This window comes from Pseudorca crassidens, chromosome 12 (genome assembly GCF_039906515.1).
Source record: "Pseudorca crassidens isolate mPseCra1 chromosome 12, mPseCra1.hap1, whole genome shotgun sequence".
NCBI classification, from domain to species: Eukaryota; Metazoa; Chordata; class Mammalia; order Artiodactyla; family Delphinidae; genus Pseudorca; species Pseudorca crassidens.
The window spans coordinates 66,040,769-66,053,058 of NC_090307.1; the positions used below are offsets into that span (position 1 = coordinate 66,040,769).

At 47.1% G+C, this 12,290-nt stretch overlaps 1 protein-coding gene across 1 annotated transcript in view; it reads right to left on the bottom strand.

Annotated features, from left to right (window-relative positions):
• The window catches only part of CRKL (CRK like proto-oncogene, adaptor protein), a 31,780-nt gene extending 19,599 nt beyond the window's left edge, over positions 1-12,181 (bottom strand). The window contains exons 1-2 of the mRNA XM_067699994.1: positions 11,409-12,181; positions 79-544 (exon numbers count right to left, since the gene is read on the bottom strand). Coding sequence (XP_067556095.1) covers positions 79-544; positions 11,409-11,719 — 777 coding nt within the window. The 5' untranslated portion in view covers positions 11,720-12,181. The remainder of the gene's footprint in view (positions 1-78; positions 545-11,408) is intronic.
• Positions 12,182-12,290: the final 109 nt, after the last annotated feature.

The following is a 12,290-nucleotide window of genomic DNA, read 5'->3' on the forward strand; positions in this document are numbered from 1 at the left end:
GATCCCCGCAAGCCATGGCCAAAGAGAACAAAAACTGAGTGTCAAAAGACCCAAAGAACCAGTCTTAGTAGATTTTACCTCTAATGCCAGGGCGGTCTTGTCATAAGCACAGGGCACTCTTTTCTGAATTGCTTTTGCAAAGACAGGTCCATTCTGTGTGGATGGCAAAGGGCTGACCGCTGCCCCAGGAGTGCTGGAAACTGCAGGCAGAGGAGCCGTGGTCTGAGGCTGAGCATACGCGTGAGCAGGTTCTGGGATCCCGTAACTGTTGGAATTCCTATTCCCATGCTTTCCGTGTGGCGAGGACCTCACAAGCTTTTCCACGTAAGGGACGGGAATCATCCCCACCCGGCCATCCTTGTTCCGGGCACTCCACCACTGTTCTTCCGGCTTCTCTATTATCACCAGGATCTCACCCTTTTTAAAGGGCAGGTCTTCGGCATCATTCCCAGGAAAATCATAGAGAGTTCGTACATATTCCAGATTTTCTTCTGCTGTAGGCAGGCTGGGTGCTGATACAGATCCCATTGGTGGGCTCGGATACCTTGAGAGAGAGAGAAAATTAAGAGAAAAATCTTACTCTATACCAGTGTTTGTCAAACTTTTAAAATAAACCAATTAACTCAATAACAAATTATTTCCCTCTCCATATTCTCAGTCATTAAGAAGGTCCTGTCACACTGTTTTACCCTCTGTAGTTTGTAATGCAATCGAAGTTAACATCCTGAATATTAACATTAGATGCATAGCACCCCTCCCACATATCTCTGTTTCATAGGAAGCTTTTGTTTACACAAACAGATACCTGGTCTGAATTTTTAAAATTATTTTTAAATCCTCAGTAAGTTCAGCTGCCTCCTTCCTTAGGCCCATCACAACCACCACATACTCTTCCTTCTGGTCCTAATCTAGGGTGTGCACCCTGCACACTTCCCCGGGCACCCAGAGAGATGACAAAGGCCTCTGTGCCCCTCAAAATATAAAAACCAGAAAAGGGAGTATATACCTGCATTATAATTTTTAAAAAAACACCCATACTGCATCTTGTAGGGGAATCATCATCTGAGCCTCAAAATGAAAACGTGAAAATTTTCACGGAAAAGCTCAGACGCAAGAGCTCTCACCTAAGCATCACACCCCTGGCCACCAGCTCTCAGAGCCCCCCTGTGAGTCTGCCCCGCAAACCCGGAACCACCTAGAGGTGGTTAGAAAAGCACTGTCCCGGGCTTCCCTGGTGGCACAGTGGTTAAGAATCCGCCTGCCAATGCAGGAGACACAGGTTCGAGCCCTGGTCCAGGAAGATTCCACGTACTGTGGAGCAACTAAGCCCATGCGCCACAGCTACTGAGCCTGCACGCCTAGAGCTCATGCTCCGCGAAGCCACCGCAATGAGAAGCCTGTGCACTGCAATGAAGAGTAGCCCCTGCTCTCTGCAACTAGAGAAAGTCCATGTGCACAGCAACAAAGACCCAACACAGCCAAAAATAAATAAATAAATAAATAAATTTTCTTTAAAAAAGGAAAGAAAAGCACTGTCTCCCTTCTCTTTAGCAACACCCCATCTGGAATGCCCCCTTCTGCAAGAGAAGTACAGAGGTCTCTCTTCACCTAAGAAGTGTTCTGGAAAGTTGCGAATACATGAAGTTTTGGGAAAACCTATTTTGCTGTTAGCATTTCCTCCCCTTAACTTTTTTGAAGCACATAATCTACACCAGAGTAACTTCACCCAGAGTCTCCACCTCTTTAAGGGGTGACGCCTGTAGAGTCATCACCAAGGCTGGTTCTGGAGCAGCCCGAGGGAGAATGCTGGGATAGGGCCTATGCCTGCCTAACCACTGACTACAGTTGTTTTGTCTTCCAGTAGATCATGGCCATTCCCTCTTTTTCCCCCAATTAATGACCTAAAAAGTTGTTTCACATAACAACATGATCTCCTAAGTTGAAGCACTTTAATTAAAAAAAAAAGTTTCTTTTTAAAAAAGTGTTACCATGTTACAACGTTCAGCAAAATAAAGGAAACCAAAAGAGAAAAAAATCCCACAGTTCCTGCCCCAAGGTAGCTACAGTTCTCCTTCCCTCCTCCCTCCCTCCCTCCCATCCGCCCACTTTGCGGCTTGCTTTCTTTTTTTTAAAACATCTTTATTGGAGTATAAATGCTTTACAATGTTGTGTTATTTTCTGCTTTATAACAAAGTGAATCAGTTATACATATACATATGTTCCCATATCTCTTCCCTCTTGCGTCTCCCTCCCTCCCACCCTCCCTATCCCACCCCTCTAGGTAGTCACAAACCACCGAGCTGATCTCCCTGTGCTATGCGGCTGCTTCCCACTAGCTATCTATTTTACGTTTGGTAGTGTATATATGTCCATGCCACTCTCTCACTTTGTCACAGCTTACCCTTCCCCCTCCCCATATCCTCAAGTCCATGCTCTAGTAGGTCTGTGTCTTTATTCCCGTCTTACCCCTAGGTACTTCATGACCCTTTTTTTCCCCTTAGATTCCATATATATATGTATTAGCATACAGTATTTGTTTCATTCTCTTTCTGACTTACTTCACTCTGTATGACAGATTCTAGGTCCATCCACCTCACTACAAATAACTCAATTTCGTTTCTTTTTATGGCTGAGTAATATTCCATTGTATATATGTGCCACATCTTCTTTATCCATTCATCTGTTGATGGACAGTTAGGTTGCTTCCATGTACGGCTTTCTTTCTTAAGAGTCCCACGTACAGGACTTCCCTGGTGGGGCAGTGGTTAAGAATCTGCCTGCCAATGCAGGGGACACGGGTTCAAGCCTTGGTCTGGGAAGATGCCACATGCCACAAAGCAACTAAGCCCGTGAACCACAACTACTGAGCCCGTGTGCCACAACTACTGAAGTCTACGCCTAGAGCCTGTGCTCTGCAACAAGAGAAGCCACCGCAATGAGAACCCCGCTTGCCGCAACTAGAGAAAGCCCACGCGCAGCAACGAAGACCCAATGCAGCCAAAAATAAATAAATAAATTTTTTTTTTAAAAAAAGAGTCCCATGTATGCATGCCAGGGGCAGTTTTTCTGCGTTTCCCCACTATACTGCTCTTGCTTCATTCGGTAAGCCTGCTGCAAACAAGCATCCCTGTGTTTCTGAAGGGTTCTTCTTTCTCTGTTACCATCTTCACATACTCTTTTGAATTTAATTTCCCTGCACTGTATTGCTTGTAAAGCCTAGATTCCTGGATTAAAGAACAGGAACGTTTTCACGGCCCTTGGTACATTTTGCCACACTACTCTCCAAAAGTCTGTCTTTGTAATTTGGCAAAACTTACATCTTTTTAATGTAAATGACCAGCTTCACAGTAGTCAGGATACCTTGGTGGTTGGAAGAGTGATTTAAAACCTCAAAGGCCTTATTACTTATTAACAACCTGACAACAAAGGGGCAGACTGCTTACTATCAGTGTATCTAAAAAAGAGTGAGCAGGAACAGCAAAACAAAGAAAAGGCTGACACTTATACCTCCATTGAGGACTGCCTGCAGTCTTGGCAGACAGTAAATTATTGAATCCCCACAGCAATCCTGGGAGGTACGATGCCTTCCACTTGGATTTGCACAAAGCAGTGTCCTCACTCACAGCCTCTCAGCTCGTCAGCCGCAGGGACAACCCGTGGGTCTCTCAGGTGTCTGAGAATTAACGCTGTGCGTGAAACACCCACAACAGTTCCTGACTGGCACTAAGCACCCCATCAGCTCCTCACCCCCCACCCCTGAACCTAATTCAAGGGCCACGGAGATTCTGTGAGAGTTTGGGTCACACTAAACAAAACTCAGATACTTCACCAAGAGCACACTTGGTTCCACTGCAGATGCCTTCAAGGGTTATTTTACTGTTTATACAGTTAAAAGTTAAAAGCAGTTCCACAGACCGTGAGAACACTAGTACAGCTTCAGTAGGGATTAACACTAATGACATCCATTTACCCAGGTACCCACTGGCCTTATTATGTACTAAGAACTTGGGGGACAAACAATGAATTAAAACCAAGTTCCTGCTCTCCAAAGACTGCAAACTTAGTAGCGACAGAGGCTGGAAGGCAAATGAGAGCACCAAGTGTCATTCATGTGTCCCACAGAAGCTGACGGGGTCAAGTTCTGCTAAGGGTCAGAACAGGCAAGGGGATGGTGCAGAAAAAGCCAAAGACTAGCCCCCTTTAAAGCTGAAAGATTTCGTGGAAGACAGGCTTACGCATTCTGATTCTACATCAGAAGACTTAAGAGCCCCAAAGGTTCAAACGCCCCCTTCCCAGCTTCCCCACAGCTCGCGGGGCTGGCTGGTTCCCACAAGCAAGGCCAGAAGCGGGCTGGCCGGCACACATTTGAGGCTTGCTGGCTACATATGGCCTTTGTCAGATAGTCTTCTTTTCATATAACCCTTAAAAAAGTAATGACCATTCTCGGCTCCAGTACACTATACAAAAACTATCTGTGAGTCTGGCCAAGGGATCCACAAACTATGGCCTGCAGGCCACCAGCTCACCAGTTGGTTTTACAAATGTTTGAGTAGAACCCAGCCAGGCCCATGCGCTCATGGGCTGTCTGTGGCTGCTTCCGCAGTACGAGGGCAGAGCTGAGTGGCTGGGATGGGGACAACAGGGCCCACAAAGCTTAAAGTGCTGAACAGCTAGCCCTTCACCGTGAGTTCGCTGAGGCCTGGTCTAGATAGCCGAGGCGGAGCTGGGGAGGGTGCTCATGCAGACCTGACAAGAGGGAGGACAGCTTACACTTTTTCCACCACTTCACTGCTACAGTGACCTGGAGCTCCTTTCCTGATTCGACACACGCACAGACATCCCTAAATATGACAGGAAATCAACCTCCCAGCCACACCCCTGACAAATTCAAAGCACTCCACTTCCCATTTTCTCAAACTCGTGTATTCATCAAAATCCCCTGCAAATTACACATTAGTCCCACTGCAGAGATGAAAGCATGATGATGCCAGGTCAGAAATACTTAACATATTAGAACCCACTGCCCAAAGAAATAGGAAACATAAAACTGGAACAACTCATTGTTTCTCAATTGTTTCGCAATTTGTTCCTTCATCAGGACTGTAAATAGCATTCAACACACACACAGTTTCCCAAGCCCATCAAGCACACCAGACCCATGCTTCTTCTTCTCCCTCTCCCTCTCCCTCTCTCGACAGCTCTGGAAGAGAAGCCGCTCCTCATCGAATGACAATGAATCTCCCTCCTCCTTTGGTTAAAAGCATTCTCAGCTGCATGTATAAATCACAGATAAAACATTTTATTTAAACTTCAGCTTTAATGCCTTCTATGCTTACAATCACCTTATTCCTGTTAAGGAAGCAATACAATCAACTTCTAGCAGGAGAGAGTTTCAAAGGTCCTGTTCTAGTTTTTTTTGTTGTTTTTTTTTTTTGCAGTATGCGGGTCTCTCACTGTTGCAGCCTCTCCCGCTGCGGAGCGCCGGACGCACAGGCTCAGCGGTCATGGCCCACAGGCCCAGCCGCTCCGCAGCACGTGGGATCTTCCCGGACTGGGGCACGAACCCATGTCCCCTGCATCGGCAGGCAGGCTCTCAACCACTGCACCACCAGGGAAGCCCCCTGTTCTAGTTTTTAAAGGGGGTAACATGGATATGGAAGATTTTCCTTATTATATACATGTATACACATACTCTTGTGTATGTATGAAAGATTTCACAATAAAAAGTTGGAAAACAAAACAGATGGTAAAAGAATCAATTCCAAGAAGACTGGCTAAGTACCCATCTGCTCAAAGTGCTTCCAGCGCTTCTTATCCCTCGGTGGCCCTGAGCATGGAGGACTCTCCCTCCATCCCTGGCTTCGCACCTTCACCAATGGCTCTCAGTCTTCGGTGGTGCCTGCCTCTGCACCTGCCTCTGCACCTCCATCCACAGCTTCTCTGCCTCTGCACATTCTGCGGATTCCACCAAAGCTTAGACCCAAATCTGTATATTTGGCCCCCAACCCTCTTCTCGTTAACAAACCCATCAGATTGCTGAACCCCGCCTGGCTTCCCTGTTGAAAACCATCGACCCCCTCCCCCCATCCCTCCTCTCCATTCTCTCAGAGGCACCATTCAATCATCCCTGATGCCACAGCTCTCCACTCACCTACAGGCAACTGCCCAGCGATGGCTGTCATCAGCTTCCACCTTATATTCCCAACACAAGAGATCTCAGTTCAGCTTCTCACAATCCCTTCCCCTGTAACAGCCCTTGATTAACCCCACACTCCAGACTCTCACCACCCCGCCCACACCAGTTTCTAAAAAATAAAACTGACCATGACAGTTCTCTTCTTAAAAACTTTAGAGGGCTCCCACTGCTAAACTCATGTACAAAGCACAGAGGCCCTTCACAGTTCATCATTCTTAACTTCCTAGCTCGCGGCCCCTCACTCACATGAACCACACCTGTGCCTTTCCCAGCACCTCTTCTACCTCATACACTTGTTCTCATCCTTCAAGAACCAGTTCATGTGAAGTCAGAAAGAGAAAAACAAATACCGTATGCTAACACATATATATGAATCTAAAAAAAAAAAAAAGGTTCTAATGAACCTAGGGGCAGAACAGGAATAAAGATGCAGATGTACAGAATGGACTTGAGGACATGGTGAGGGTGAAGGGTAAGCTGGGACGAAGTGAGAGAGTAGCACTGACATATATACACTACCAAATGTAGAATAGCTAGTGGGAAGCAGCCACATAGCACTGGGAGATCAGCTTGGTGCTTTGTGACCACCTAGAGTGTTGGGATAGGGAAGGAAGGAGGGAGACACAAGAGGGAGGGGATATGGGGATATATGTATACATATAGCTGATTAACTGTTACACAGCAGAAACTAACACAACATTGTAAAGCAATTATACTCCAATAAAGATTAAAAAAAAAAAAGAATCAGTTCATAGAGCACCTTCTCTTTCAGGCCCTGCCTGACCCTTTAGTTGACCATCCTTGCTTTTAAGCTCCCATGGTATTCTATTTTCATTTGTTCAGTATACTGAACTTCTCAAAAGCTAGGGCCATGGTTTACTTCCATTATATGACTTGAGTCTAGCATTGGGCTTTGGGATACAGTAGGCCTCAATATATTGAAATTCCTGCTAAAATTAAAATGCCCAAGACACAGGGAAGCATTTCCCCTAAGCCTGGGTTAAATCTGTTCCACAGACAAGGAAATCCCGTGTGCCACCAGGTTTGCTGTCCAAGCCTCTTCGCCTCACCACCGCAGAGCTCACACTCGGCTGTCGTTCCCCACCAGTTGCACATGCCTGATGGTCCCACCTTACTCCTTGTGACCTTAACTCCGACTCCAGGATAATCACCACTGCCCCCTTTCACTTATCAGAAAGAACTAAAATATTTTAGCCTGAAGGAACCTTAGAACCTAGTCCAACTGTTCAGATCAAGAACAGAAATCTTAGATAAAAAGTTCTCTGAATTTGAGTCTTAAACAAGAGAAAGGTCACAAAGCAAATGGCTATCAGCACTTTACTTGCCATGGGAACACAATTCTCACCTGGGCGAGACTCCATTCCCAGCGTAATGACGTTTATGGATCCCATCTAAATTGAACTTAGGTGATTTAAACTATTGGTAAGAAGAAACTCAAAGGTTTATCCACAGTGTCCAATTCTATGCTAATCAAAATCACTGTTAATCCTTCTCCCCTACTCCTAATTACAAAAGTCCAAAAGTTCCCTTAAATATTCAGACAGGGGCCATGGGGGGAGGCATGGCCATGCTACCTGCGGTACCCTCCGGTCCCCCACGGTGTAGCCTCTGTGGCACACATTGTGAGGGTCCCCTCGGGATGCTCAGGTTAGGCGGCGCATCCTTTCTCCGCCCTCCCACAGCTACTGTCTGTATCAGATGACATGAATTTGGCCTTTTAAATAAAGTCTCAGTAACCAGGAAGCTCCTCAAGAGCATGACAGGGACTGCTGAGTCAATGTTAGTTCCATATTACCAGCACATGCAATGAGCAATGTCTGCTGAGTAAAAAACAGGGTTTTCTCTATGGGTCAACTTGCCTCAGTTTTTCAACTTTTACTTCTCATGATTTTTCTCCCAGCCGTCATATAGCTACATAAGCTAGAACTGGAAAATTTTATAAGCAAAGCAAGCTACGCAAAACACACTTTCAATTTTCTAAACCGTAGGAAAATGTATTTCACAGCTAAACTAAATCCACTCAGAAACCTGAAACACTCTGTTGTTAAACTGGAAGTAGCCTCTATTAAAACAGAAACAAAAAACCCAGTAGCGCCTACCTGAATACTAATTATAACCTAATAAACGGAATCTTAAAAGTGTTTATACTCAAATAAAATGGAGGTGAAAACCACAAGTTTTCTGTTTATCAAATGATTTTTAATATAAAAATTACATCCATATGCAGAAAAAGGATCCTTTAGGGTCATTCAAAAATCAAAAGCCACTGATATACCTTTTGTGTTTAAATTTAAAATCTAAGACAGAGATGAATACCACAGACAAACTCAAAAGACAATAAGATAACCCAGAGAACAGACAGCTACAAATATACCAAGTCATCTTTGTCTCTTCTTTTCTCTTTCCCATCATCCCCCCTCCCACCAGCAACTTATTTTCAAACCACAGCCATCACTCAGTCTACATAATGTCTCTATGATGGACGGATGGGCGACTCATCAGTCACCATCGTTCTGACCTGGATTGCAGTAACAGCCTCAGGTCACTTCCTGGCTTCAAACCCCTTCCATGGCACCCAATTTCCTGCCTTTGACCATTACCTGTCCAAACTCTTCTAGATCGGCATCTCAGAGCCACACTCACATCACATTGCTGTCTTTCCCAACCCAGAACTTTGCATAAGCTCTCCCCCTCCTCGCCCAAGCCTTGCTCCTCCTCCCTTCTTCAGTTTCACGCTTTCTCTTACCTCACCAGCTCAGGTAAGTCCCTTCTACTAGATCCTCTCAGCCTAGATTGATTTCCTTTATAGCATTCACAAATCTTGTAGTATTTTATTTTTCTACTTTTCTGTCTGTCTCCTCCACTAAAATCTAAGTTCCATGACAGAGAAAGCATGTCTGTCACCCCTCTTTCCCAGTACCTATCACTGGAACATAATTCTCCTGTAATATTTGAATAAAAATATAAAATTAAAAGTTAAGGAACATTCCAATAAAAAAGATCAGACTAGCACAAAACAAGCACCAGTCCTTAAATTCTGAGGAAGTCATACAGTTGTGACCTTTCACTAAGCAAAACAGACCCCCCAAAAGAACAATTAGCCAAGGGGCATGAAACTCTGGCTTCAGAAGCTCAGTTTTGAGGCCTAAAAAAGCTAAACCACTTTATTTATCCTGTCTGGGGTGTGAAAATGCATCGCCCTGATTTCTGCATTTGGCCAAGGCTTGCCTGGCGTAGTCTCCTACAGTAGATAACACATCAACCAAATCCTCAGGAGAGGCAATCCAGATTTAGTGTGACAAAGTAAATCCAGCCAGGATCTGATTCAACCAGCACTGTGACAGCCCTTGGAGACAGCAGGGAAAAGGAAAAACTAAACTACAGCAAAATGCCTGGGGCAGAGGGCACAGAGGAGAAACAATCAAGGCTGAACTCAAGGGGGTCAGGTAAAGGCCCCAGCACCACAGGGAGGATTTCCGCAGGTGAGGAACCGGTGGAGGGAGGTGCTCCACGGAGGGCCAGCAGTCGAACGAAGGCCCACAGGTGTGCATGGGCGTGCAGGGCTGGCTCCCGGGAAGGAGGATGAGAGGGGTGAGGGCAGGCACCACACTCACAAAGTTACAAGGGCACCTGGGAAGACGCCCAAAGGGGAAGTTTGGGGTCGTTTCTGCGGGAAGCCGCTGCAGCACAATCCTTTTTCTCCACCCAGAAGGGGATCTAGTTATTCACTCACAGCTGCACTACAGTACCTGTCACCTCAAAGTGCACACACCTGGCACACAACATGGCATGCTAAATGCCTAAAATTAATGATATAATTCACCTCCACAAGCTAGGCAAGTAATTTACTTAAACGTATTTAATATCTCATTACTGTGGGTTCTAAGAGTCTCTCCAACCCCTTATATTGGAATTACATGTGCTGAAAGTTGACTCCAGTCACCAGTATCTTCCGGGACCTGGAGGTTTCACCAATCAGATTCTTTTTGGTGTCTAGGTCTTCGTTATACACTATCTGATTTATAATCACTTTCTCACCAGTTTTTAAAATCCATTTAGTTCTGCAGTTAACCTCAAAGTCATTCCACTGTCATGCTGTTCCTTCTCTCTCTCTATTCCACAGAAGCAACGCTGAGGCGTCCAGTGGGTGCTCCTTAATTAATATAATACCTTTTAGTGTTTAGAGCTCAGAGTAGAATCCTGTCAGAGAATCTGTAAAGTCAGAAACATCTCATCCTGAAAAATCTGTCCTTTTTAAACGAATGTTTAAGAAATCAACTGGGCAGTGAAATACCTTTTACTTTTAAAATTCTAGGCAATCTCTTCAGCTCAAATTTGGCGTAATTTAAATAAAAGAAACCTCTAGCAAAATACTGATTAAGGCAAATAATCAAATGAAAAGAGGATGCCTAATGATTGGTGTCACTCTGGGTTAACTTTAAAATAGATACTAAGTCATTAAACTTAACACAAAAAGTACATCTGAAATTCAAGTAAGATAGAATTAAGATGAGTGTCATTCAAAAAATTCCCTTAGGAACATTCTAGCCTCATTCCTCCTTGGAATTTAACCAAATGGATTTCCAGTCTATGGACGGTCCAGCTTGGGGGGAAACTGTTAAAAAAAAAAAAAAAAAAAGTCTTCGTTGAAGCCAACGCACCTTCTTTTACAATTTTTGTAATTAATGTATTATAAAATAGATGCCTAGGTTATTTCAAACTTGGCACCAGGGTATCAATATATAGTTCTGATATTTCACAGTTAAAGGTATTTGTTTCTAAACGCTAAAGCATTTTCATCTGCCCAGTGTTCCAAAGCTGCAGTCCAGGAGGTCTTAACCTGGAGTTCAAAAACCTTGAAAGGTGTGCAAACTCGTGTGTGCTTGCGGGGCGGGGGTGGAGGGTAAGCTAGCTTCAGAGTCTCAATCTGTGGCCCAAAAAAGGTTTCAAAAACAACAACAAAATTCTGCTTTAGCAGGGTAATTAAACCAAGAACGTAACGAAGGCAAAAAGCGTCCATTTTCAACTAGGTACCCGCAACTCAACACATTTAAGACGCACCCCTTCATCAACAATGACCCAGATCCTGACACTGCCTTCGGTTCGGAATGCCCTCCGGAAAGTAACCCGGTTCCGAAAAGGGGGCCACGGGTCCAGCCCCGACCCCCGCCCGCACACGCCCTCCGCGCACCTGGGCGCCGGCTCGATGAGCGTGGTGGTGTCCAGGTAGTGGATCTTGTAGAACTCCAGCAGGGCCGGCAGGTGGTCGAACTCCTGGTCCCCGATCTTGAAGCGGCGGTTGGGCAGCGAGTTGATGATGTAGTGAGACACCCGCGAGTTCTCGGACACGGACAGTACGTAGTCCCCGGGGCAGGTGGACGAATCGCGGACCAGGAACACGCCGTGGCGCTGGCCCTGGAGCCGGGTCTGCGCCTCCTGGCGAGACACGGGCCCCATGTACCAGGCCGAGCGGTCCGAGGAGTCGAACCTGGCGGAGGACATGGCGGGCCGGGCGCTGGGCCGGGCGGGCCGGGGCTGCTCTGCCTGCGCTGGACGCTCCGCCCGAACCGTCTGCGGGCCGGGCCGGGCCTCTGGCTCACCGAGCGCCTACTGAGCCGAGCCGGCACCTTCCTCGCGGCCGCGGGCCCGCAGCATCCTCCGCACCGCCCGCCTGCTCCGGGGCCGCTCCACGGAACGAGCCGGCTCGGGGGTGCGGGCCCAGCCGGGTCGCGGCGGTGAAACCAAGCGCGGCAGAGGCCACCCGGGACCCTCCGGTCACTCCTGGCCCGGCGCGCGCCGGCCCCGCGCCCCCGCCGCTCCGCACCGAGCCCCGAGGCCAAGCCAAGCACCGGACCCCCGGGAGCGCCGCGCCGCCAGATCCGCTTCGCCCAGCCAGCTCCCAAGAGCCACAGCAACAAAATGGCGGACGCGGGAGAAGCAGCCAGCCACCTCCCCCTCCGCTCAGCGCCCTCCGTCTGCGCACGCGCGGGCGCCGGCTCCCAGCGGCCGCCGGGGCCTCCCGGTGACGTCACGCGGCGCGGCCAATCGGGAGCGCGGGCATGCGGGACGGGCG